At 38.6% G+C, this 27,076-nt stretch overlaps 2 protein-coding genes across 4 annotated transcripts; both read right to left on the bottom strand.

The window, feature by feature from the left end:
* Positions 1–3,196: 3,196 nt before the first annotated feature.
* On the bottom strand, positions 3,197–11,014 carry morf4l1 (mortality factor 4 like 1). 2 transcript variants are annotated; one of them, XM_082539018.1, is made up of 12 exons: positions 10,857–10,994; positions 8,646–8,692; positions 8,235–8,302; positions 8,058–8,144; positions 7,506–7,583; positions 7,386–7,411; positions 7,187–7,278; positions 5,970–6,071; positions 5,773–5,861; positions 5,446–5,618; positions 3,750–3,834; positions 3,197–3,668 (listed from the first exon to the last, which is right to left on the bottom strand). In XM_082539018.1, exons 1-12 carry the CDS (start codon positions 10,894–10,896, stop codon positions 3,584–3,586), a joined length of 972 nt encoding a protein of 323 aa, XP_082395144.1. In that variant the 5' UTR covers positions 10,897–10,994; the 3' UTR covers positions 3,197–3,583. The 2 variants fall into 2 exon arrangements, with proteins under 2 accessions (XP_082395144.1, XP_082395145.1); XM_082539019.1 differs by lacking the exon at positions 8,646–8,692 and having other exon boundaries at positions 10,857–11,014.
* Positions 11,015–14,518: 3,504 nt separating this feature from the next.
* pias1b (protein inhibitor of activated STAT, 1b) lies at positions 14,519–26,285 on the bottom strand. 2 transcript variants are annotated; one of them, XM_082539016.1, is made up of 14 exons: positions 26,234–26,285; positions 23,278–23,710; positions 23,036–23,120; positions 22,819–22,866; positions 21,656–21,746; positions 21,418–21,552; positions 21,197–21,302; positions 20,316–20,389; positions 19,921–20,081; positions 19,095–19,228; positions 18,839–19,013; positions 18,601–18,740; positions 17,727–17,764; positions 14,519–15,488 (listed from the first exon to the last, which is right to left on the bottom strand). In XM_082539016.1, the coding sequence occupies exons 1-14, from the start codon at positions 26,255–26,257 to the stop codon at positions 15,141–15,143; spliced, it is 1,992 nt and encodes a 663-aa protein (XP_082395142.1). In that variant the 5' UTR covers positions 26,258–26,285; the 3' UTR covers positions 14,519–15,140. The 2 variants fall into 2 exon arrangements, with proteins under 2 accessions (XP_082395142.1, XP_082395143.1); XM_082539017.1 differs by having other exon boundaries at positions 23,278–23,596; positions 26,234–26,258.
* Between the last annotated feature and the right edge of the window lie 791 nt (positions 26,286–27,076).

The following is a 27,076-nucleotide window of genomic DNA, read 5'->3' on the forward strand; positions in this document are numbered from 1 at the left end:
AATACAAACCCACATCCTCACCACTGAACATTTTAATACAAATAGCAGAGGCAGCTGACGGGCAAATTGCACTTAAGAGTGCTGAACGGGCTCTTCCAGAGGATCTGGAGCAAAAATGTGAGTATATGAGGTAAATATAAATAGTGTTTTGGTTGAGCTGAAACTTTTATATTATATTTTTAATATAGCAACGAAAAATGCGGACAAGTAAAAGTAAAAACTTTTCCACAAGAGGAAAGGCTAATTTGCTTTAATATATAAAACACAACCACAAGTCGTTGCTGGAATACTCTGGTAAATCCTGACTCTGATCATTCCCAAAGGGCAGTGAACTCGGGCCGTTTTGTGATCTCTGATCCAAGTGGTTTCTGCAGACCTTTCTGAAGTGTCTCTTTTACTTGGCAGATCAGAGCAGACGTGAAGGAAAAAAAAAAAAAACATCACTCAGACTTAAATCTTTCCCATTTTGGTGAAGGCCACATTGCGCACATGTCTCTCTCATCTGTCAGATAATGACAGCACTAAGGCTACTTGTCACCTGGGTCAAATGAAAGCTCTCACACCAGAGGAAACCTCTCGGTGACCCGACCTCTGTCTGGGAGCGTGACGCGTTAATCACAGCAGTAAATGACGCCAAAGCAAGAAGCAGGCGCTGAGGTGTCTCCCTGAACGGATCTGCAGAGAAGTCTTAGTTTCATGTCAGTCTTCCTGATGGGCTGTTAAAAGCCATCAGGGCGCTGTGATCTCAGAGCGCACTGCAGTGAAAACACATATGGTTCTGGTTGAGGCCGGGGGAAATTGGATTAAAGAAATTCTTCTTGAAACGCTCGGCATCGTTCTTGCCATAACAACTGCAAGCAGCTGACAGATGAAACCACAAATCAGCCTGAAACTAATATTTAGCTTCTCTTTTTCATGTCGACTCAGTCACAACAGTGGAAGACAAGCCAGCTGGAGGGGACTGTGCTGAACAGTGGAGAGAGGTGAGTGGAGGAAGGCTCTCTGGATGTGGACAGATTATTATATTTCTTACCTCAACAAGGTGAAATGATTACAGCATGAAAGCGTGTTTCGGGGTTCATATAGTAAGGCTTTATTTGCACACGGGTCCCTGATTGTTGTTGAAAATTGAAAAGACAGGCTTGAAAATTTGTGGCCCTATAAATTGTCCCTCAAGTGGCCAGAAACTGTTCTTAGGCCTGAGCGCAGCACATGCTTTCCATCACACAGATGTTATTCCACCGCTGGCAGTAAAAGAGTTGGGTTTGCTCCCTTTGTTCAGATCATCAGAGCAGGAGAATCATCTCAACCAGCGTGAGAGGAAAAAGACAGGTGTCTACATTTGAAATGATTCTTTAAGTGGAGCATTAAAGGCTTCACGGAGAACAGCCTTTTAGGTGTTTAAATTAAGACCATCTGTCCAGTTCATACTAAGTAAGTCATCAGTTACATTTAATTTCTGCAGGAAAGAAGGAATCTTGGCTGCGGCCCTGATCCGGCACTTAGCTGAAATAAAGCAGAACAGGCCTGGTGTGGCTGACACTCAAATATCCCTGTCTAAACAGCACAGACCGAGACAGGATGATTTAAAAGACTAATTAAATCGTTGTTAATCCTAGCTGAAGACAAATATTTTCACAGTAGGCGTTTTGATTGATCATAAGAAAAGCACAGGTGTTGCTACTAACCTTGCTGATAGCTCAACAATGAGTCATGACAATGAGACAGCGTGCACAAAACCAGGACCCTGAAACTGAGCTGAAATTCAGGCACAATTGATTTTCTACACCAGCCCTGTCACAATGCCTCTGTAAATGTAATAGAGGTCATTTTGTAAAGTACATATGTTCTTCTAAATAAAGTTGAGTAATTTCAACTTTGAACAAAAAGTATTAACAGCAATTGGTTGTAATGACACAATGCATCTGTTTTTTCCCTCCTTCCTTCATGGAGTGTAAAGATTTCTGGGTATCCAAATGTTTAAGTTCAAATAATTCACTTGGAAGAACTGTTATGGTCAGTGGAGTTATTTCAGTTATTTAGTGCAGACTTTGGGTGCAATGTGGTGTGATTTATCCAAGAACAGCACTAAAGTTTAGAGGGTGATCTTTTTAAAAGACTAAACCTCATGTGGTCAACTCCATCTTCAGGCTAGATACCAAATTTTAGTCCATATTGACATATTAGCATCACACCGTTGCAGATTTGAGGGCTGCACATCCATGATGTCAATATCCCATTCAACCACATCCCACAGATGAACTGAGATCTGTGGAGGCCATTTGAATACAGTGAACACTTTGTCATGTTCAAGAAACCAGTTTGAGATGATCTGATTATGGGAAATTGTAGCCAAGAGGATAAAATGACAACCAAATGCCAAATGTGACAACAGTATAAAGCTTGTTTTCTATAGCATATATTTTATATAAATGTATTTTAACAGTAAATGTTGTAGATTACAACAGGCACAAAATAGCCGTTAAAATATTTAGATATGGTTTTAAATATTTCAGTGCAATGGCACTGCTGCATTTGTTACACCATCAAATGCCCCACATACACTGTTAGATAAGCCAAGTAATGGCTCATTCACATGACAGAAGTAGATGCAACTTTAATCTTTCTGATTTGGCTCTGCAGACCTCAGACATAATACTTTTCTAAAAATTATTTTTTTATTTTTTTAAACACCATGTACTAATTAAAAATTTGGTCTTTAAAATGACTAAATGTACAAGTTGTGCATTTAAAAGCTCACTGTGTTTCAGTGTTGAGTAATTTACATGTTTACATAAAATACTTTCCTAAAAAGGCATTAAGGGAAAAAAAAAAAAAAGTCCTAGCGTACATTCATTGCATAAAAGAAAAGCTTTGTTATTGGTCCTTGCTCATTAACTATGACGCTGGGTAAAAGAGTGAAATTCAAGTAAAATTAAACTTGAGCGAAAAGTGCAAAATAATATTTAATCTATTAAAAATATTTACAGCATATTATACAACTGACTTGTCTTAACGGGTTTCATATATTTCAACAAAATATATGAAAAGAAATCTGTACCTTGGTTGTAAACAACTAATCACATCTTCATTTTGATTTTTGTAACGCTCCCATAAAGCACTACATTTAAAAAACAAAACAAAGGATCTTCACGTAAACACGTCTTTAAACAAAATGTAAATGTAAGGACAAACATCTGGAGAATGGTTTTATTAGAAAAATGGTGACAGCCTACATGACAAATTAAGCCAGCATCTGAATTAAAACAGGGAACGTGAAATTCTTCTCTCTAAAGAGAGAAAAAACCCCAAACAAACAAAAAAACAAAAAAAAAAAAAACTACAAAGTGGTACTCAAAAACATACCAGTACAGGAACAGCATAATCAGCAGCTTTCCACATGAAAGAAAATGGATTTGTCCAGGGATTAGTGTGACATCTTGCTCCAATTCTCCTCTACATCGTCAACAGATCTCTCACAATCCGCTCTCCAAAGGCGTTTTGTGAAAACATCCTTTCAACTGGGAAGAATGTCTCCAAACGTCAACACACAAAGCCTTCTGATCCGAAAATAAAAAAAACCTTACACTGCCTTGCGGTGGTACTCTGGAGGGGCAACTTCATAGTCGCTTGCATTGAAGAGCGATGCAGAGTTTTTTACAAGATACCTGAAATGAAGAAACATTTTACTCATCTCTGCTGAGCTTTGATAATCATCATGAGCCTCGTTAAGATTCCTGAATACTCACTTGAGGAAGTCCTGTAGGTAACTGAGCAGCAGTGCAAGGCTCTTCTCATCCAGGGGCGTGTACGCCAGCATGGCTCCGATTCTCACTTTCAAAACCAAACAATGACAGCCTTTTATAAGTCATGTGACCACTGACCTCAGTTTCATTTATAACAGCTCATTGCAAAACCATGCCTCACCCGCACACTTTCAATTTAAAGCAGCCCTTATTTTTAAATGTTGATGCTTGCATATATATGTGTGTGTGTTTAATACACACACACACACACACACACACACACAAAAGGATAAAGTCGGGACTAGACAGAGAAGGTCAACACCTCTACACTACTACTGCTTAAGCAAAAATCAACACCATCTAAAGGAGGTGTGTGTGCAACACTTCTCTCAACAAATGTTTTACCGAGCTTATGTCATTTGACTTTATTTATGATGCTTTGTTATGACAAGAAATTAACTGAGACAACATACCCTGTAATAAACATGGCATCGCAGTCAGGGCCATAGGCTTTTGGCCAATCACAAACCTCTCGCAGTTTTGTCTCTGTACACTGCCACAGGAGACTTTAGTCATATCTTAATTTATTTTAAAGTGTAGACTCTCAGTTATAACTGTTTATCAAGACGTATAAATCATTTAGGAGTTGCAGCTATTTTTCTATCAAGCCCCCGATTTTCTGAGGGTCGTGAAGGGATTAAAAGATCTGCATGGGGGGGGGGGGGGCGCGGCGGCTGCAAGCTTCAACCTGCCACACACATGTAGCTCTTGCAATGTGTTTGTGTTCAAGTGTGAATAACTAAGGGTGGGCTGCATTCAATTTTGAACAGTTCTCATACTTATGTCAGTTGGGTATTGAATTGCTGCGTTTTGCCTTTTGTTTCTTTTGGTTGGATTATCTCCATTTTGAATCTGTGGACAGATTTGCTTGATGTTCTGGCCTCAGCTCACCCCAGAGTTAATTCACCAACTTAACAAGTGGCTTTTGTGGCTCCTTGGAACTTGGGAAAGAGATGCCTTTCGTGTTTTGTCCATGCCAGCCCTAGATGGGGTATAAACAGCCTCCAAGCTATCAATTCCTTTTTATGATTGATGCTGGCATATATTTTTCTGATTTCTCGGGCACTGCCCTGACACTAAACACCTGTCTAGGCCCAATCTTATCTTCACAAAGCATCCATAAAAGATGGACCGAATCCAGAAAAGAATCTGACCTTTTATAACCTTAATTATGACAATGCCAATAGGGAGTTATTTTGGGCTTAGTCCAAGTTGAGAGATGATGAAGTTGAAAAACTTTTGGCTGTGCCTTCAAACTGTGGTTACAGTGGAAATAATACCTCCCCCAGATCAAAGAGTTAATTTCCAGTAACAACTGAATCATCAAGAGATTTTACAGTCAGCTCTTTCAACACAAGTGAAAAGGCAGATAATCTTTTTAAAAAAAGCATCTTTGCATCTTTGGAGTTTTATGGTAGAAACAGCTCAGTGTTTAATATGTTAAAGCTAAGACAAAAACATGTTCAATCATTTTTGTGCATTAAGACCTACAACACACATCTGATAGTTTTATAATATACATTTGCTAATGGCTTTATATGAATAATTTGATAAGAAAACAGGACAATCTTTAGCTCTTCTACACAGTTTTCATTGTCTAGTTCTTTCACCAAACATGATGATGTGTAAGTGCTTTTACCAAAGAGTCTGAGTAGGTGAGGAGCCCCATAGATCTGAGACATTGGTGTATCTGGGTGGTTGGCAAGGATGTCTGCGTACTGAGGCCTCTCGAATTTGTAGAGAAGTTGTGTCCCCAGCATAACATTGAAATATTCACGGACACCAGCAACCACCTCGTTTACAGCAAACTCCCTGATCAGTGAAGAGAAAACAGAAAAGTCAAATCTTTACTCTTAGTATTTGTTCACCATGTCCTAGAAACATTTTAAATAAAACATTTTCTCTCTCTGCATTGCTTGCACCATAAACAGTTTTGCTTGAGAAGATGAAAAGTAGAAGTTTTTACTTGCTGTCTGAGTTTCCTCTTGATTTCTTGTAGTTTGCATAATCTTCAAGGACTGCGTCAACATTTTTTTTGGCAGGTAGGTGGAAAAGCTGAAGAAAAACAAAATAGAAAGAAATAACTTTGTATTTGTCTACAACATTTCCAATGTATAAAATGCTGTGAAGTGAAACTTGAGTTTAAGGTCAGTGCTTACTAACCTGCTTTTGCCGTGTAATCAAGTCCCAGTCGTCCACAAGCCAGGGTTTCAGCTCCTCCGGGATTTTCACTTTGACCTCCACTCGATTTATGAAAGTTTCCTCCTGAGTAAACAGGAGTGCGGGGGGAAAAAAAAGAAAAAGTTAATTAAAAGAAAGCTTTTAACAATCATGTTTACACACCTAAATGGAAACCAAGCCTCAGAAACATTTCATAAACAGTGGTTTCAAATGTAGTTCCTGCTACACTGCTGCAACTGCAGTGAATTAAGGCGTTTTTACACCTATAGTTTGTTAACTCTGGTCTGATGCAGTTCATGAATTTGTAAACTTGTAGCTTTTTCCCATGGTTTCGTCTCTTTTCACACAGAAGATGCCAATCAAACTCCAAGTGAGCCAAAATGCGTCACTAAAAACGATGCAACAATGTTCGGTATGCTTACTCGAGTCTGGAGTGAGAGCAACAAAAGTAAATACAGGAAACAGGTGCTGTGGTCTGGAATAGTGGATAACATGGAAAATTTAGTCCTAACATTTGTATTTTATCTGGTTAATATTTCACAGTTTATACACGCTGCAACACTCCAGAATGCAAAGCATTCTCGGCTATAGCAAGGTGTTCCACTCAAACCTATAAACAACCATAAACAAACCGCTCTGAAGTTTGTTTGAAACCAAAGAAAGATCAGCTCCCCCAAAGGGTTTCAGTGCGGTTGCTCTGGTCTGCACCCAAGTGCGATTACTTTGTTCTCATAAACCACATGAGGAGAAAACAAAGCAGCCTTAGGGCTTTTTTATGGTTGCCGCGTCGCTTGTGTAGTCTCTTGATAATTTTCACTTCACATCTTGTGCCATGTTGGTCGGTCGTGCACCTCTTGATTTTTGCGACTTGGTGCGTTGTGCTCGGCTGAGCTTGTCAAAGGAACTTTGCAAATAAAACAAAAACAAAACACTTTTGACAAAGCTTTGGTTTCCCGGTTTGACTTCTCCCCATCAGCGCATATGACAAGATAGTGTCTGAGTGGCGACACCTATCATTTAGGAGAATACTACAAACTTCTTGCGCCTTAACTGCAGGCATAAATGGCTGCATCTGTGTGATGGCGTGGCAGTGAGCAAAGCGACCACTGCAGCAGGTGTATTGGCACATTAAGCCTGTTCATTTTCGCACAGTCTGGTATTATTTGACATTACCAACAGAAACAAAATTCTGAACTTACGCTTTCCACAGTTGGGTCAACACGAGCTCTTTTCTTGCGTGGAGGATGGGTTGGATCTCCCCCTGAACTAGTCCCTTCTCCTGCTCCAGGAGCTGCACAGACACAGCTTTAATTAACTGCCACTCTTGCCTTATAATGAGTCAATTTTAAGAATCGCATTTATAAATTCTAACATTGTAAGACAATGTGATGTACTTACTCTTCTGTTTGTTCTTTTTGGTTTTCCTACAAACAAAGAAGAGCTAATTAAGTGTGAAGTGTTAATATGAAAAGCAGTTTGGCAGCTTATGTTACAGAGGAAAACAAAACAAAAACTCACACATCGTTTTTCTGCGATGCAGCAGGTATCTTCTTATTTGGCGCTTGACCCCTCATTTTTCCTTCTACATAATGGTCTCTGTATTAAAACAAGTTCAGATATTCAGGAATAATTAATTTGTACCACACTCACTACACTTTCACAAGATTTAAAAATCACTGTAGCACGTGACCCAACACAGTTTTTGTAGTACTATGAATAGGCATGACACATTAGTGTTGGCACTTGCATAAAGGGATTTAGTACACAAATAAAGGGGGGGGTTCTAAGTGGGACATTTACTCGAGCATAAAAATAACAGATTAATGTGTAAATAAAATTACAGGAAAATATTCTATTAAGACTGAATGTGCTTCACTTGTATAGTGACTCCATAGAGGCCCATTGTGAGCTAGACTAAAACTCTGTTGTGTCCCAATACGTTTAAAACATAGCACACATTGTGTGCTACTGAAATTGGATGAAGGATTTTGCCTAACTTGCTCCAACAGTCATAAGGAACTCACAGTCAGTTCAAAGTCGATAGTGAATAGAAAAAGAGTATTGACGTACTGATTGGCCCTCTGAAGCTCTCTCTGTTTCTGCAGATTACTATCCACATACTTAAGCACCCTGCTTTCAGGAACCCATTCGTCCCAGCTGGAAGACACAACATCAAAAGAATGTAAGCACTTGTTAAACAGTTCCTGTACAAACGTTAATCGGGATTTATTGGAACCAAAAACTTACTTCTTATTCCACCCACTGTAATGAATAAAGTATTTGATTTGTTTGTCCTTGATGTTTATCTTAACACACTGCAAAGAGAGGGATGACTCATTGTCAAACACAGACACAAAGAAGACGACTGAATAAGATAAGATAAGATAACTCTTTATTGTCATTGCACAGTCATACATAGTACAGTAGTACAATGAAATTGGAAAAACTGTCCTACGTCGGCACTACATATAACACAACACGACACGATATGACACATCACAACGTAACATACAACACAACACAGTATATTAACTTAGTATAAAAAAGAAGAATAAGTGTATGTGTATTGCACACTGTTATTATTGCACATTAATTATTATTGCACCTTGTTATAAATATAAATATGAATGAGAGACACGCTTAATTAAGGCAGCTTACCTTAGCTTCGTAGAGCAATGGCCCATGAAAACACAGCACTCTTTCACCTGAAAAGATAACAAAATAAGGACGTGAGTAAGGCATTGACAGGAGAGAAGAAAGAACCCCCCCCCCCACACACACACACACACGTCTGGTTTGCTATCCTCGTGGGGACATCCCATTGACATAATGCTTTCCCTAGCCGCTTACCCTAACCATCAAAAATGAATGCCTAACCCTGACCCTAACCATAACCTAATTGTAACCCTGGCACTAAAACCACGTTTTGAGTGTGAAAATTGCTTTCAACCCCGTAGGGACCTGGATTTTGGTCCCCACGGTGCAGAAACTCCCCACCAGTATAGTATATGTCAGATTTTGATCCCCACCAGGATAGTACGAACACACACTTGAATTTATTTTAGATGTTGTCCTAACCACACAGGCTCAAGAGTATACATACACTCCTAATATTTGATTGTGTCTCTTAGCAAGCTCCATCTCAACCAGATGCTTTTGGTAGTCATCAACAAGCTTCTGACTGGATATCTGACCCCTCTTCTTAGCAGACTTGGTAGAGGCAATATAAATTTGTTGGATTCCTGGCCAAGACATACGGTACAACTTTTTACTAGGGATGGAGTTATCTGATCATAAAACTTCTCCAGAAGACATTTGACTTGTTCATGTGGCCAACTGCAAATTTCAGTTGATCTTGAAGGTGCTGATTTTGGAGCTGGGGCTTATTCTTGGTCGGCACCCTGTTAGTCCGTAGCAATGTAAAACTCAGTGAAACCACAGTGATGGTGGTATTGCAGCGGTTTCCAGTTCATGGCAGGCTTGAGACTTGGTGGTTTGTGGGTTGTTCAACTTTTCAACTTGAATAAAATTATAATCTTCTTCTTAGATCTTTACCTAGTTACTTAGACTTCTCCAACTGGTCCATCAAAGTCCCATTGTTCAAAGTATTGATTGATTGGTAATTTATTTCAACATGTGAACAATACACAAGTACATTTAGAAAAGAAATAAGAGAGAAAAAAATACTATACAAATTACATACAAAAAAACATTCTGATTAATTTACATGTTGAAAGGGAGTGGGAAGAAGTATACACTTATTTAATCCCACCCCTTTGCCATAAATTATCAGTGAATATTTAGTCAGCTTCCTTACTGATATAATTTGTAATAAAAATAGTGAACAGATTTCTGATATACTATATACTATAATATCACATCATGAATTTTTTGTTTGTTTTTAAATAGAGACATTCACTTAATTTAAATATTTTCCTTTTCTTTATAGATCGAGAAGATCATATTTTTTTGGTATTGGTCAGCCCAATTAATGCTGTCAAACAAATGTTTTCCCCAGACAAAAATAAATAAAAAATAAAAACTACCAGTTGTAGTCAGTCATGATCACCAACAAGAACTTAATGCGCCTTGGTCTTGTCATTTAAAAAGACACTGTAGAACCTTAAGCACTACTTAAAAGCTTTAAGTGAATGTATGTATGTATACATTTGAGCCTGTATGTATACTTTGTGTACCACGTTCTTGGTTGTTAAAGTCATTAATGATGTATACTCATTCGTTTTCCAGGGTGGAAAAAAATACCATGGCATTACATGCCCATAACGACTACATATAAACATCTGACCACAACTGCATATTTAGGGAAGTTTACATGAAAACTCGACTATTATCTCACTAATATGACTAACTGTCAAGAGAACATTCTGGTCACTGATAATAAAAAGGAAGACTTTTACTAAATAAATTTAACGTAGTCCTGCTAGTTAATTTAATAACTTAACCACTTGTATATAATTCAACAAATGAGCGCCAAGTCAGCAGCAGGCGGTGCTAACACGCCGTGTACAAAAAAAGCTAGCTAGGACTCAGCTAACAGTCAATGAGAAGCTAACGCTGCATGAATGAAAATATAACCTTCAGTTCAATAAAAGATCTCGAAAACACAGTTTATATAGCTTCTTACTTCTGAAATTGGTTTGTGTAGTAATGACAGGACGAAATAAACCACCAAAGCGGCGAATAAAAACTCCCGAGTCCCATTTAGTGTTCACAGTAACAACAATGAGAGCTAATACGGCTAGCTGTTTGTTACGATCAGTAACTAGCTGACACTTTGAAGCTTTTCGGCGACTCCAGCACTCGCTGCTGGTACAAGCCTAACAGAACAAGAAGGAAACAAACTGTTACCTTCTTGAAATTTAGGTTTCGGGTCCTGTTTCGGCGCCATTCACGGATTAAACTATCAAAATATGGGAAAAATCGCCAGCTCCCATTCCAGTCTGCAGCGGCGCCGCTTTCTAAAAACGTCATGACCGACGCGATGACGCTTTAATGCCCCGACTAAACCCACATCCACACTCCAAATCAGCAATGAATGCAAAACAGGATTTCTTTTCACATTTACCTTACACGTTTCTGCCTTCTGCTGGACTTTTGAAGCATCGGTGTCTGTTAAAAAAAATAAAATGCAGGCTAGACAACAAGTCATGAAACGGCTTTAAGCTAAAAACAGCTGGTTGTGCCCATGTCCTCTGAGACAGACCTGTGGTTTGGCTCGAACGCAAGTGTGCTATTAATTAGTGTCATATGATGAACAGATGCTCCAAAGACTGGTGATTTTATATATATATTATTTTTATTTGGTGTTTGTTTACGTTAAGTAAAAGTTTCAGAGTGGGTTGGCAGGTTTCTGTTAGTTTTTGGGTTTTTTTCAATATTATTATTATTTTTTTTTTTAAGTGGGGGATAACTGCCAAAAGCAGGTTTTCAGAAGTTCAATATAATATCAATACTGTAAAAATAAATAATAATATTGATCATGAAATGACAATTAACATAAAATTTGAACCAACGCAGTAAATAAATAACTAAATATAATTTTAAAAAGGAGGTAAAATGTCAACAAGGTATGCCATGTTTAGTGTCTGGATTCTGTATACAATGTTCACCAGTTAATTTCTTTTACAGAAACCAGAGACCAGGGTAGAAAAAAAAGTTTAAAAACATATATTTTTTCTTATACTCCCAAAAATTATAATTTCAATAGTTATTAAAAATTGCAATGAATAAATAAATAAATAGATAGAAAATAAATAAAAACAATGCAAATGTGTATGTAACTGCACTACCTGCAAGTTACTGCACAATGGCATTAGTTAACAAATTAGATTGTCACTACTCTCCAGCATAATATAAGACAAAATACATACAAAACACAAATTGTAAATGATAATTTCATTTATTAATGTAAAAAAGAAAAAGATAGCCAAACCAACTGGTGCTGTGTTAAAATTGTCCCCTACACCTGATAACTAGTTGTGTGCCCCTTGGCAGCAGAAACTGCAATCAAGCATTTGTGGTAACTGGCAATAGATCTTTCATATCACTTGGAAGGAATTTTGGCTCACTTTTCTTTGCAAAACTGTTTTAATTAAGCATTTTTGAGCAACCTGTGTAAGGTTATGTCAAAGTATCTGATTTGGATTTCAGTCTGGACTTTGACTAGGCCAGCACAGCACATTCAAAGGTAGACTTGCAGATGTGTTTTGGATTGTTGTCCTGCTGCATAAATCAAGTGTGCTTGAGCTTCAGGGCACGGAAAGATGGCCAGACATTCTCCTTCACGATTTTCTAGAAGAGAGCAGAATTCACAGTTCCATCAATTACAGCAAGTCATCCTGAAGCAGCAAAGCAGCCCCAGACCACCAAACTACCACCACCATGTTTGACTGTTGACTAGTAAATGATTTTGTTGAGATGAAGAAATCATCTGCTTCTGTGGCTCTGTGATTGGTTGCAAACAGGAAACTTTTAAAGCTGTGATGGACAGGAATATCACTGAGGTCCACCTTATGTAACAGACTGATTCAGCTCCACTACCACAAAGACAGATACAGGAAATAATTTATATCTCATGCTACTATCATCTATAATTCAAATTATCTGTCTGGCAGAGTGTCATCTGGCAGATGTATTTTTAAGGACTGCATGGTAATCACCTCATAGCAAAAAGCCCCCAGTTGGGCATGACTGAGTGAGGTTTACATGTTCTCCCTGTGCCTGCACGGGTTCCTTATGGGGTACCTTGACTTCTTCCCACAGTCCTATAATACTGATTTCAAAATGACTATTGGTGTGAATGTGAACATGAATGCTCGTCTGAGTCTCTGCCACAGACTGGCAACCTGTCCATTTCAACTGCATGAAAAAAAAGTTCTAAATACAGGGTAAATAACGTATTTTGTATGGTAAACACAGCAGGGAAGTGGACTTCGACCATGCTGACTGAATAAACAAATGCAGAAAGCCTGCGGCACTTTGTCAGGTTTACATACTCAACCAAATTGAGAAAGACTTAAAAAGTGACATTTCCTGTATATGTATGCATTAATATTTTAGTTTAGTTTGGTTTGTAAGTACATAAATATCATTTCAGTTATTTTGTATTTTTTGAATATGCCATCACTCCTAGTTTAAATTAACCATTAAAACACAGGGATACCCCGAGGCCATTTCCACTCCTCCAAAATCAAGAAAACTACTAACAAGCAAATGTGTACAATGTTGCTTTTCTTTCTTCTTCTAATAATAACTGCCAATGATATTACGTAGCTTTATCCTTTTGTAACCTAAGACCTTGATACTGAAAAACAATTTCATAAACAATGCAGATTTCTTTTAAGTGCCACGCCGCTCCTCAGAGACGGTACATTTTTGCTGGCGACATTCAACCGAGTGATTTTGTTGCTATACTGAATGCTCTCAAAAGCTACCAGAGAAGCAAACGGAGCTGTCCTCACGCCATCTACAAAACATGCACTTCCTTGTATTGGTTTTAATTCTTACAAATATCAAACAGCACAGTAGACCTCGCAGCCGTTCAAAACGATCAAAGCTTCTATTGAGTTATTGACATCATCTGATAGCAAAACAGACAAACAGAAAATGTTACAATGCATGTCAAGCAACAATGACATCTTTAAATAGCATTAATTATATATAATTACAAAAGAAATGATCACATACAATGACAGCAATGCATGTTCATTAATCAAACAAATGCTGAAAAATATATATGATAATAAATAATTCTAACTGTAAGCACAAGTCAAACAAAATAAAGGAAAGGGAGGAGTCCAAAGTAACATAGATGATTTTGAGTTTTGGGCCAAAAAAAAGGGTGTTGTGATTCACTCAAACAGGTGAGCTTTCAGGTAATTTGTAGACACACATAAAGCTGAAAACTACTCAATTGCACATTGTAATGCTTCACTGCTCCAAACAGGCTCTCTGTAAATTAAAAAACAAAAAGCAACAAGTGCTAAAATCAAACCCAGTGAAATGTATTTAATCCAATTGCACTCAGTGAACAGTTTTACACCTTTCAAATATAGCATTTCACCTCACGCGGACCAGAAACTAGTCTCCCATTGACGGTGGAGCAGAAATTTATCGGTATCAACTCATCAATTGTGTTTTTTTTGTGCATGTTTTTAAGAATATAATATGCAAAGTAAAACAACTACACTTTGAGAGAAAAAAAATTACACAATACTGCAAATCTAAGACTTATATAAAAGGTCCGATAGTGGTTCTTGCTGGACCTGTGCCCTTCATTCACACAACAACAACAAAATAAAATTAAAATAAAAGTGTTGTCTTAACAATACTGACTTCTCCCAATTTATGTCATCCAGGTACAGTTTGAACAATTTAACATCGCTCATGTTTGATTTGAGTTAAAGAAGTGAGGAGGAAAAGAGAGCACTTACGACAATAGAAGGATCTAGCATTTACTCCTGCATTTCTAGTGGCAACAGTTCCTAGAGGCATAGGGAATGCTTCTTTAAAAACAACAAAAAAAAACAACAAAAAAAAAACAGCACACATCCTACATAACTTACATCATAAATAATTATTTAAAATAATGACCACAGCATGAATGTTCTACTGAAAAAATTCTACAGTGATGGCAAAAAATGGCCGATCTTTCTGCTGCCCACAGCATGTCAACAGAAATAAAGCCATTTAGAAAATAAAGAAAGTGTTACCCATTTTCCTGTTTTGCTGAGACTTGCCTTTTGTACATCTATAACAATGCCCTTTTGCTTTATATTCTGAATATTACGCTCCATAAGGTTGTGACCCCCACTGCGTTCTGTGCATGTATACTGAAATAATGCCATTGACATGAATTATCGAAACAAAACCGTAAAAACAGGTACAAAAGGTACAATTTAATCAAAGGACCACATGAAGAGGTGTGAAAAAGTCTTCAGTATTCACAGAAAAATATCAACTGAAGTAACTCACCGGACAGGAAGCGTCCTAAGTTTATATACATATGATAAGTAAAATTGAAAATAGATTTTCCTCTCTGTACATAGCACTGTATTCTTTCATCTTCCTCTTCTTTATTTACAAAGAACTCCTGCTCTCGAGGTCTCCCTTGTCTTTCAGTTCTGAGTGGATCTAGTCAAGAGAGATAATGTCAGATATGGAGCCATAAATGGCCGCTGCAGCTGCTGCTGCTTCCACTGAGGACCTTGATAATCCTGAAATGGAATGGCTGTCCCTGTCTCTGTCCCGATCCCGGTCTTTGTCGTGGTCCCGCAGACTGCTCGAAGACACCAAACTACTGGTGCTGCCGCTGTTGCTGCCTCCGTTGGTGGCAGCCAATGTGCTGCTCCCCGGGGTGCCTGGCTGTTCACGTAAGAGCTGAGGGGAGCTGTAGGGCAGGAAACGGTTGAGGAGCAGGTCATGATCCTCTGAGGCTGAAGCCGACGCAGCTGCTGCAGCAGCCATCACCATATTGTAATGCTAACAGGACAAAGAAGAGTGACAACAGTCAAGCATACTGTGAAGAAATATGTTAAAGCCTAGTGCTATATTTACAAAACTTCATGACACTGAAGAATGGGGAGAATAAAACAAACCAAAAAGCAAAAACAGATGACCAAGTTTTAGTTTTAAGACAAACTACTAAGACCTGTGCCTGTCTGACTGCATGCATGCTTTAATATAATAAACAGTAGTTCAACTAACAGCTGCTAAAGATAGAAGCAAAATGGCAAATTAAGTTGTTTTAGTGAATATTAAGTTTAAGGTTGTTCCCAAATGTCACTGGCATGTTTTCCTGTGGTGTTGAATGGCGCTGTGTGTGAGTGATGTGCGGGCAGAGAGTCGTGCAATTTGGAAAGAGGGATGCAAACCAAGTTACTTTCATTAGTAACAATCTACAAAGACAATCACTAAACGCCTCACATGAAGACACCAGTTGTTGTAAGAGGATAACAGAAAACTAGTTTTAGCAGAAATCTGAGAATCAGTTTTCCAAATGACCTCAAATTTGACACGGACCTCAGCGTACACCTGCAAGTAGAGCAGGGCGATATGGCCAAAAATATTTATCACGATATACATTTGAAAATTTGCGATAACGATATAACTGACGATATAATTGATGCGAGACAAAATACTCCACAACATTACTAGCGCAAAAAGACAACCTTCCATTAATTTTCACTTAAACAAGAAGCTGGTTTTTATGTACATTAAAGCTTTATAAAAATGTAACAGTGCAAATGCAAATTCCTTGCTGAAAGTTTAACCAAAAGGCATTTCCAGTAGAAATGGGCTGACATATCCTGAGCATAACCATATATAATATCCACTGAAGTTAAAAAGAGGTGCTTTGCAACATTAAACTGTAGTGTGCAGTACATATTTTTTGGACCATAAGGTGCACGGGATTATAAGGCACATTGAGCTAAACAAAGCAGTTAGATAAATCAAACTTTATTAAACTCATTCTTCTTGCTTCCTCCACTTCTGTACCATTGATTCATTGATGTTGAATTCTCTGGCAGCTGCTCTATTCCCATGTTGTTGCAGTATATTAATGACTAGCCTTGTATTGTGGATGGATTATCTCAGTTGTTCTCCTGACTGACGTTTGGTCCGTTTACAGCATCCTGCCATGCGATTGCATTTGTCTCTAACCATGAGGAACCTTAGTGTTCATCCTCCAGCTTCACTGTTTATGTTATGCTAACATAGCTGTGTCGCTAGCGATCACGTAGCACATCATTATATACCAGCTAGCCCAACTTCAGTAACCCTACAAACGTCACTGCTGTTTAGTTTCCTGCCTTCATTTATGTTGGAAGTGATAGCAGAGCTGTACGTTTGAATTTTTTCAGAAATCTCTCAGTCAGAACATGCTATATCATGCTTAGGTAACTAGCGAAACTAGCGAGCTAACTTCCGCTAGCTTCCTGCTAACTTCTAACTCCGTTAAATGTAATAAATTTTGTTTTCATGGATGCCTGGAAGTTAAACTGAATTGTTACACCTGGTAAAGCAGCAATGCTGATCGTTTTATTAAAGATGAAAGAATTTAGACAGTTAACTCTAAGTGATGCTGCAGTGTTGTTTGACCTGAAGTATACTGAGTTTAGGACCCAGATTACTCCCAGATTTAAGAGCATCTTAGTCCGACAAATACAACAATAACGACGTCGGCTTGCATGTTCTGCAAAAAAATGTGCTTTGTTGTGTATCTGACGGACAAACACCAAACCAGTTCCACATCACTGAAGTTGCACCATTTTTACAAACCAATTCTGGTTCATCTGTTTCACTCAACAATCGGCCATGTGCGTATGAAAACAAAGGCACTGCGCATGCGCGTTTTACTCATATTCTATCGCGATATTTCATTTTCCTATCGTTGCCTAACATTATACCGGTATTACCGTGAACGGTATAATATGGCCCAGCCCTACCTGCAAGTGTTATTTGTTAGCGAGATAATAATTCAAACAGCACTTTAGTAACTTAAGTATGTGAGAAAAAGTGAGGTTGCTGTATGTACAGCACTAAATGTATGAATAAAGCTTAGTTTTGATTTGCACAGCTATCACTGGATAAAAAACATCTGTAAATTTATTTAATTCAATGTACAGATCTAAAGATTTGTCTTACTGAAAATATATCACTCTTTTACAATCTATTTAGGCGGGTTTGTGGTCGCTGGATGAGAATGAGTAACTGTACCTGATTGTCGCCTTGAAGGAAGGAGAAGAAATTTTGATCTGTAAGAAAAAGAAACGACTTTACAAGCTGCGTTCAGAGGCATGAAGTCATTACAAGTGAATAATTTACAACCGATGTATTACAATGAAAATTCCCCAGGTCTCCAGTATATGGAATATTTCCCACAACAAAAACCTTTCTTTCAATTTAATCGACACATTAGAGCCAAATATTTTTACGGAGGTAATTTGAATATCTTTTTATTTTATTAATCCCTCCCAAAAAGCGTCCATGTTCTCCATTTTTTCAGTTTCCTTTTCGCTCAGTGTGTAAAAAAAAAAAAAAAAAAGTTCTGAGAAAAAGTTTTTTTGGGTTTGTTTTTTTTTGGAAAAGTAGCATTTAAAGTAAAAATTTAAAGTAAAAACACCTTCCCCAGTTAATTACACTGGTACATTTGATAAATTATCTGATTAGAGAGCCAAATTATTCAGTACAACAATAAATGTGTCCTGATAAGGAAAATTTTGTAACAAAAACCAAAGTCTTATCATTCTCAGCATGCTTTAAAAAAAAAGAAAAAAAAGAAAAGTGTTACAAAATTTCAACTGACCACTGCACGAAAACAAAACAGAACAAAAAAAAAAACAACCAACCAAACGAACAGGTTTTTGTTTCTACTGTCTCACCCTTGCGCAAACCTACGTGACTAATGTACACTTAATGACTTACAATAATCACTGTGAAGTTATCTCCCTATGACATGGCGACATTATCCCTAGTTCTGTCTATCAGGAGGCACACTCATGCTGGTAGTCAGATGACAGAATTTAACACATACACGCTATGATGGCAGTGAGATAAAATTCATTTCCTTTAGGGAAATTGACGGGGCTACCTGGCAGGTCACTGGCTGTGTGATAGTAGTGGCGGTAGTCCTGGATGAGAGGTGGTGGGGGAGGAATGTAACTGGTCTCCACAGGTGGCATGCTGGGAGCTCTGCTCACAGGTGAGGCCTGGCTGTGCAGGTTTAGTACTCTGGGAGGAAATAACATCATATGTTTAGAGACAAAAGCAGACAGAGTTGAACACATTTTTTACAGTCATCTCACTTCCTTTGCAGTTTCATGACTTACCCTTTGCTTGCAGGTGGAGAGACGGGTGACAGCGAGGGACAGGCTCTTTTAGGAGGCGGCTCGTCATCTAGCTCATCTTCTGAGGAGCTATCCAGTGTCAGATCGATCACATCTACTTTCTTGCAGTTGTCATTAGAAGACCGTTTGTGCTCATGCGCATCGGTTCCAGACAGATCTACAAGGAAACAGCAATGTCAGTCTGCGTTCCCAGATCATGGGGAAGATTAGATTTAAAGATTAAAATCAACTGACATACCGCTGTCTACACCGTTGTAGGAAGCAGAAACCTCCTGCACTTCTTTCTTTGACCTCATAGGGGCCCAGCTTCCATCTTCTTTGAACTGGATTTCATCACAGTCAGAGCAGCTATTCAAGATTTCCATGAACAACCTAGAAAAACAAGCCATTCCAATTCTATTACAATAATCTTAAGTACTTGTGAGTCACTTAAAAGTCAAACTTCAGAATTACAATACAGCTGTGATTCATCATGAGCAGATTGAGCAACTGATACTAAATAAACATAAACAAGGATTTGTATTATTGGCAATTCCTGTCCAGGAATCCAGTCCAGAAACAGCTGTGTTCAAGATAGTCAGGAGACAATAAAACACAAACCAAAGAAAGTCTGTTTCAAGTTAAAACAAGAAGTTTAACTGAGTTTAATTGCTTATAAAGCTACACGCTATTTATGCAGCATGCAGTTTTATTATTATTTATCTTGACAACTGTCAGACAAGCTGCAGGATTATCCTGATAAAAATCAGGAATGCAGGATGTTAAAGTTAAGCCAACTTTAACTTCATAACCAGATGACTGCATCCGTTTTTGCTAAAGCTGTCTGATCAGCAACATCCACCCAGAACAAGTGGGTTTAATCAAATTAAAAAGGCATTCAGCGCATCCCTTTTTTGCCAATGTTAAAGAAACCTGCTCCACCCTTTCTGGTCAGAAGACGACTGGATTAACATTTCTACAAAGTAGAGGAAGGAGAGCATTTCTGACTACATCATACTAAACGGATGGGCATGGAACCATACCCGACATTAAAAAAATAAAATAAAAAAAAAAGACGTGCTCACCCGTCAATAATTAGGTGCTCATATGGTGCCTTCTTGTCACAGACTGGACAAACCCATGTTGGCTTCTTCTCATTCATTTGAATATAAAGAGTAGCATCGAAGCACTGGAGGTGTGAGCATGTCATTGCTCGGCAGGGGATTGTCAGCCTCATCTTCCCCAACTAAAAAAGAAAAGAAAAGAAAGATAATTCGATAAATGTCGCTTTCATTGACTGACACAGTGATCAGTTTTATACTATATAATAGCACAGAACAAAAGCAACAGTCCCCAACCACTTTACATCCAAATACCGTAAACCTCAGGTCACTAAAACTGTAAACGTATTTCTTGTTGCTCTAACAGCAGGCTAAGAAGCAACTAAGAAGCAAGGAGGATAGTGATGAATGGTACTTACAGGACACAGGAGAGAAACTCTTAGACTTGTGGTAGCAATCTCACTCTCTGGATCGGCCGTCAACTTCTCTTTGACTGTAAGCAAAACAAAGTGCTAGAGTCACAACTTTTTAATGTTTAATGGAATTTGTTCTTTGACACACTTAAGGTTCAAAATGTTGCTTGTGTAACAATGTTTTAAGGTTATTATAGTTTGTTGAACTAAAAAGACATAACAAAACTAAAAAAGTGGAAAAAAGTTAACATGTATTGAAAAACTTTAAAAAAAAAATAACATAAAAGAAAAGCTCTTAAAACATTATATTACAGTAGAGTCTTCACCTTAGAATATAAAATGCCTTGAGGCGACTGTTGCTGTGATTTGGTGCTACAGAAGTAAAACTGAACTGAACTGAAGCACAATGTTGTTGCATAGATTTATTGAGACCAAACATTGTTCCCAGTGTGTCTGTGTTAAAGGAACAATTGTGACCTTGCTACTGACAAATTATTTCATATTGCAAATATAAAAAAACAAACAAAGCTAAAGTAAAAACTAAACACTTTAAACATTAAAAACCAAACTGAAACAAGCAAATTCAGGGGAATTACTCTGATAGTATTGTAGAGTCCCACATACAGTAAGGACTACAAAATTGTGAAGCAGAAAATGTAAGCTCCACCGTTGGCCTTTGTTCACATAAACAAACAGAGGGACTTTTCCAGAGAACATATGAGGAATGCAAAGAAAAGTACCTTTACCTTTGTTTCGACTCTGTGGTCAGACCAGTTAGAAAACTGTAGCAGAGTTACTGTATGAAATTTCTGTTTCTTAAATGTCATTCTCACAAATCATGGGGCAGATCCAGTTCTTTGTACTTCCCAATTAATATCGTGACTTACTCAGAGCCCTGGAGTGGTCAGGGTTCCTGATTCCTTTGGCCCGTAGTCTTTGCAACAACACCGCTGACGACTGCTGTCTGACCAAATACACAGCCATGGAAAAACACTGAAAAAAAGAGGAAATAATAAGCAAACCAGGTCATGCTGATGGTTCATGTTCTCCTCACAACTCCGCAGACCATTTGTTTAAACATAAAAAAATGAGAATCCAGTGTGTTTACCCTGCCAATTTCTGAAGTCCATGACACCACAATTGTGTTGGGGACTGTAGTAGACAGCCGGACAAGAGACGTTATGTTAATGGGGCGACTGGGCCTTTTTGGTTCAACTCCATTTTTGGTGGGAGGAAGATATCCCTATAAGGAACACAACAAATTTAGTAACTCACAGTCACATTATTAAACACTGGAAATGCTCTATGACAAGCAAACAAAAACAAAACAAACACCAAGGACTCACCGGAAGATTACAAGGCTTTCCATTCACCTTCACGCACAGATTTGGGGGGAAATGGTCCTCCTGGGGACAGCTTGTCTCCGATAAGCAAAATCTGAAAATAAGAGAAAACAAATTGCATCGAGGATAAGTTCAGATGTTGAGGAAAAAATGGCAAACACAATTTGTTTCTGTTCAGTTACCACTTTGACAAAAAGGCTGGCTTTCTTTCTTTCTTGCTTATTTTAGGTTTTCGGTTGTGTCAAGTACAGCCATCTCCATCTATGATACAGGAGAGCACTTCTTAACGGATGTCATTCACCAGTTTTTAATGTCATTAAGTATTCTCTGTCATATATATGCTGGCTTGGGAAATCCTACAGGCTAGACTGGATAAATTATGTGTTCTTTAAAGCAAACTTCCCCTTTACTGTTTAGTGTGGTAACAATGTGTCCACATCCAAATATGCTTGTACTTTTCTTTGATTATTTTTGTAATCCCTCATGTCCGTTGTGAATATAAACAAAAGCCTGAGCCCCCAAGAGAAAAACATGCCTTGTATCCTTCACTGTTCATTTGAAAATTTGACCTCAATGTAATTCAACTCAATTCTTATCTTTGCGTAGCTGGGATGGGCTCCAGCCCTCCAGCCCCCCCCCCCATGACCCTGATAACGATAAGCAGAAGAGCATGGATGGCAGGATCTCATCATTGTCACTTATCATTAACGATAACTAAAATCATAATTAGCAGGTTGAGGCTTTCATTTCTTAAATTTGAAAAGAAAAACACTAGCAGCATGCTTAAAACAAACAAAACTGTCGTAACTTTTGTTCAGGATTAAAACATTTAGAAACAAGTTTCCAGCTGCATGAGCTCTCTTAGGCTTTTTGTTCTTTGGCACGCTTGAGGATCAAAATGTTGCTTGTGTATCAGTGTTTTAAGGGTTCACTTATTACTTGTAGCCACTTAGTTTTCAAACCTTTTTCTGTTCTGTCACTTAAAAGAAAAGTTAGTCTGGATGTGTGCACAGTTGCTCTTTTTTTCTCTAAACTTTTGTTCATGTGACATTACTATTTCTGGCTGATTCAAAATGGAGAGCAGCTAAAAACAGACCCATTACTCACACCGCCACATCACACCGATTAAAACAGATGCTCAAAAGAAAAGGCTATCTTAGTCATACCTTAACTGGACTTGAACAGCAAAGTCACATTTGGTCCCGGATATGTCCCTGAAGAATTCAAAAAGAAGAAATATTTAACACACAACACATGAATGACTCGGTTTTCTCCGATATTTAATTATAAAAGGTTAATTAGCGATAAAGCTTTAAAAGTGACAGTTATTTGCCTTCTCATTTATTTAACTTGCCGAATGTACCAAGAAGCTTTCTCACTTACATGGAGCTGCTGATCTGCTGAACTTGCTGCGGTGTTAATGCAAAGGCATAACATGCTTCCTGGAACCGCTGACTGTTGTCTGAAGCTATGAAAAAGAAACCAGAAACACAGAGTCAGTGGGGAAACCTACAGAAACGACTGAGGTCAACAGATGCTGAACTTTTACCCGGTGCTTTCATGGGATGCACGCAATGGAGAGGTGCTATCACTAAACAAAGCTGAACAGGAAGTTGTGGACTCACCCAGGCTGGTTGGCTTTATCAGCTCATCCAGCACATCGTAGAATGACAATCTCTGGAGCTTGACATCAGGGTGTACAGGGTGCAGAGCGGAGGAAAGATGAGGCAGACTCAGCTCGTGCTTAGGCCCGAGTAAGGAAACAGGCAGCAGCGGTGATGGGGAACCGTGGCTGTCAAACCCCAGTTGGGCAAGGCCAGTGGGCAAGCTGGCTGCAGCGTGAACACCGGGAAGAGCTAGGTCCACTGGCGAAACCATTTTGGTTGGAAAGCGCCGCCTGTAGAGCTCTTTGATCTTCATCTGCACTGCGGGACTGCAACCAGCCTTGAGTAGGTGGAGAGCTTTGGTCAAAAGTTCATGTTTGCGCCCATGCTTATTCCGTCCCGCATATCCCAACAACACTTGGAGCTCAGAAACACGAAGGCTCATTACCATTTGCTGGTGAAAAATGAAGAGTGAGGAAAAGAAGATCTATAACAACTTAAAAACAAAAATTTCTAATCTGTCATAAAGAAACAAAAAACTATTTTGTCAATTAAATACAACTGTTAAATAATTTCTTCTTCTTCTTCTTATTTTTAAATAAATAAATAATGCTTTTAAATCCTTTGCTATCTTGCAATATCCACACACAACATTTTCACTGAGTCATTAATATTTGTCTGTAAACATAGCCCCTCTGAGATGACTATGGAAGAGACAGGCTTTTGGTTAGATGCAGAAATGCACATTTCTAAATGCAACGTCTTTGTACTTTTAATTCATAACACATCAGCACATGTTGCTCGTGGTAAAACAGGATGTGGACATGGTCAGCTGTACAAAATAATGGAATCCACTACAGAAACTTTTTGAGACATTGTCCAAGATAATCTAACTCTGGTAATGTTTGACAATGAAGGTGGCAACGCTGCAACAGACTGCATTAAACTATATGGTGGTTTTATTTTTTTCAAGGATTTAGCAGGACGTGAGTTTCTTTTATGTTTGTTTAAAAACAAAACAAATATTTTAGAGTGAAATGCAGTGAAGCAAAGCAACAACACTAGCCTGCATGACAGCCTCTGAGACACAGAGAGAATAAAAGTCAATTTTAAATAGTTTCTACTATCTTACATTCTACTGTAAAGCCTCCACTCATATTCTTGTGCTGACTACATGCTGTAATATCTTTGTGGATGACTGCGTTGCAGACAAATAAAGCAACGTCGGCATTAAAAGGACAGGCTGCAATCATATAGTCCATATGCAAATATTTTGGTAATCTCCTCTGACAATCAATCAGTGACCTACCCGGGATAAATATTTAAGCAATGGAAAATATTCTCATGACGCCTTAGAGGTGCAAATTATACTGTGAAGTTGCATAATATGTACTTATTAAAGCTGGCTTGAGAAAATGGTAAATGGTAAATGGCCTGTATTTATATAGCGCTTTTACTAGTCCCTAAGGACCCCAAAGCGCTTTACATATCCAGTCATCCATCCACGCACACATTCACACACTGGTGATGGCAAGCTACATTGTAGCCACAGCCACCCTGGGGCGCACTGACAGAGGCGAGGCTGCCGGACACTGGCGCCACCGGGCCCTCTGACCACCACCAGTAGGCAACGGGTGAAGTGTCTTGCCCAAGGACACAACGACCGAGACTGTCCGAGCCGGGGCTCGAACCGGCAACCTTCCGATTACAAGGCGAACTCCCAACTCTTGAGCCACGATCGCCCCGAAGAAAACTTAAAACATAGTTTGGAGATGACTACAATGGCATTTCTTTTTTCTGTAACACACTCCCATAACAGGGTGGTGCCTGCCATATTCAAGAATAAGGGATCACAGAGAGCTCTCTCTCTCAGTATAGTATATACCACTAATAAAGACAGTCTTGGTGGTTTTAAATACCAAATGACTAATTAGTGTTAGAATCTGTGTTCTTTTAACTGCAACACCAGCAGTGCAAATCAGAATCACGCATGAAAACACCTTTATAACACATTCCCTACATAATGATGAAGCCAGATTAAAGAAGTGTACTGCAGTATTGCGCAAATCCAACTCTTAACTCAAAAGCGGTACTCTTAGAAATTACAGATAGATTTAAATCTTTAGTGAGCTCATCTCAAATGCATTTTATGCTGTACAAAAGTAACACTTACTGATCAACCTCAATGATTGCTACAGTACCGTTGATATGATCACCTTGCACACCTGCAACGTGTGAGTATCGCAGATATTAGTTCATTTGAAGTGAAGATCAAAATGAAAGCCTTTTGCATGTAGTGTAATTATCCACAGTGAAATAATAATCCATTAACAATATTAAATTAGAAAGTGGGGACACACCGCTGTGGTTTAATAAGTAAAAACTAACTAACACCGCCCGCATGATGCTGGTGTGACCTCACTGAAACAAAACAAGACTTTTCATTGTGTTAACTTGTGTTTGAAAACAAATCGCGTTGGATTACACTAAAACAGGAGTGTGGACAGTGTCTGTAATTTGTTGGACTAGATGTCAAAAGTATAGCCAATCCAAGTTAACCTGCACTAGGATTCCAGGGAATAGACAGAGCCCATCTTTAACACACACTGCGGTTCGCACGGCGAACTACTGTTAAGGCTAGGAGGCTAACATTACAATGCCAGTGGGTTTCACACGCTGACAGGAATATTAGCTTCATCTCTTGCTAAAGCCCACATCCGACCTTATATAAGTGCAGGTGAACCACAGACAGAGCCTAACGCAGAGTGTGCAACAATAACAAAGCTAGTGCTACCGAGCTAGCTCGTCAGCTAACTGTCTATCTAGTCGTTTCTGCTCTGCTGTTTTCTTATCATATGCCTTCATAACAACACTCTTCGGGTGTCTACTGTTAAGTGTCAACGGCGCTAACACCTGAAATTGAAATCTCAGTGTGTGAAACGTTTATTTATCAAGCTAACGTATGTACTCGCTTTACCTTCAGTTCCGCACTCTCCGCCATCTTGTTACACTGGTTGCGCAGGCGCAACAGCCATCCTCAAGAAACATAAAAAGTCAGTTTTCATTCTCCACAGTGCACAGCAGGGGGCGCTGCTGGCACACAAACGACCACAGGGCGTCTCCGAGGTATTACAGACTACTTTGAACAAAAGCAGAGCGCACCTTCAGATCTTAGTTGGCTTGCTCTGCAGTACGTAAAGATAAAACAGGGTCGCAATTAGGCTTAAGACGCAGTGTTCCTTCCCTTTATTCGTGCTATAATTTGTAAATCTTTTATTTAATTTGTCAACTGACAATGGAAATATTTGATCCTTATAATTAAGTCATTTAGACGTAATTAATATTGGCAATCTTAACTTGGGAATCCGCCACTTTTTCCTTGTCTTATCACTTTATTTATTTATATATATATATATAAACTAAACACCTGATCATTTCAAGTTGTTTCCTTGGGCTCTGGGAAGTTGGATCTAGGTCTCAGTCGTCGATTACCTAGACGAATATTCCACACTCAAAATAGCCTCGGGTTGCTTGTTTTCCGCGTGTAGAAAGCTGTTTTCTCATGGATATGGCATTATTTCCCCCTCCACAAACAGTTATTTAAATAACGCTTACAGCATATAGCTTCATTCATTCATTCACAAAGGTGAAAGGTGCACTCACATAAGTGGGTTTTGCTAAATTAGGAGTCCACTGGCTCACGAGATCCTGTGTTGATTGATTACTTGCAGGAAAAAAAAAAGAAAAAAAAGTTGTGGGAATCAAAAAGGTAAAAAGAAATGTAAATATGGGGGGAAATAAATCACACTTCTTTAAATAA

This window comes from Aulonocara stuartgranti (assembly GCF_965226115.1).
Source record: "Aulonocara stuartgranti genome assembly, chromosome: 7".
NCBI lineage: Eukaryota > Metazoa > Chordata > Actinopteri > Cichliformes > Cichlidae > Aulonocara > Aulonocara stuartgranti.

What these genes read in the sequence shown, in the direction of transcription:
- morf4l1 (XM_082539019.1), bottom strand. Translation starts at nt 10,979, where the DNA reads ATGACGTTTTTAGAAAGCGGCGCCGCTGCAGACTGGAATGGGAGCTGG. An exon ending in GAGCTTCAGAGGGCCAATCA is followed by an intron (nt 7,584 to 8,057) that starts GTACGTCAATAC and finishes GTTTTAATACAG; the next exon opens with AGACCATTATGTAGAAGGAA. An exon ending in TGATTACACGGCAAAAGCAG is followed by an intron (nt 5,862 to 5,969) that starts GTTAGTAAGCAC and finishes GTTTTTCTTCAG; the next exon opens with CTTTTCCACCTACCTGCCAA.
- pias1b (XM_082539016.1), bottom strand. Translation starts at nt 26,257, where the DNA reads ATGGCGGAGAGTGCGGAACTGAAG. An exon ending in CGGAGAGTGCGGAACTGAAG is followed by an intron (nt 23,711 to 26,233) that starts GTAAAGCGAGTA and finishes ATTTTTCACCAG; the next exon opens with CAAATGGTAATGAGCCTTCG. An exon ending in CTACAACGGTGTAGACAGCG is followed by an intron (nt 19,014 to 19,094) that starts GTATGTCAGTTG and finishes GTTTCCTTGTAG; the next exon opens with ATCTGTCTGGAACCGATGCG.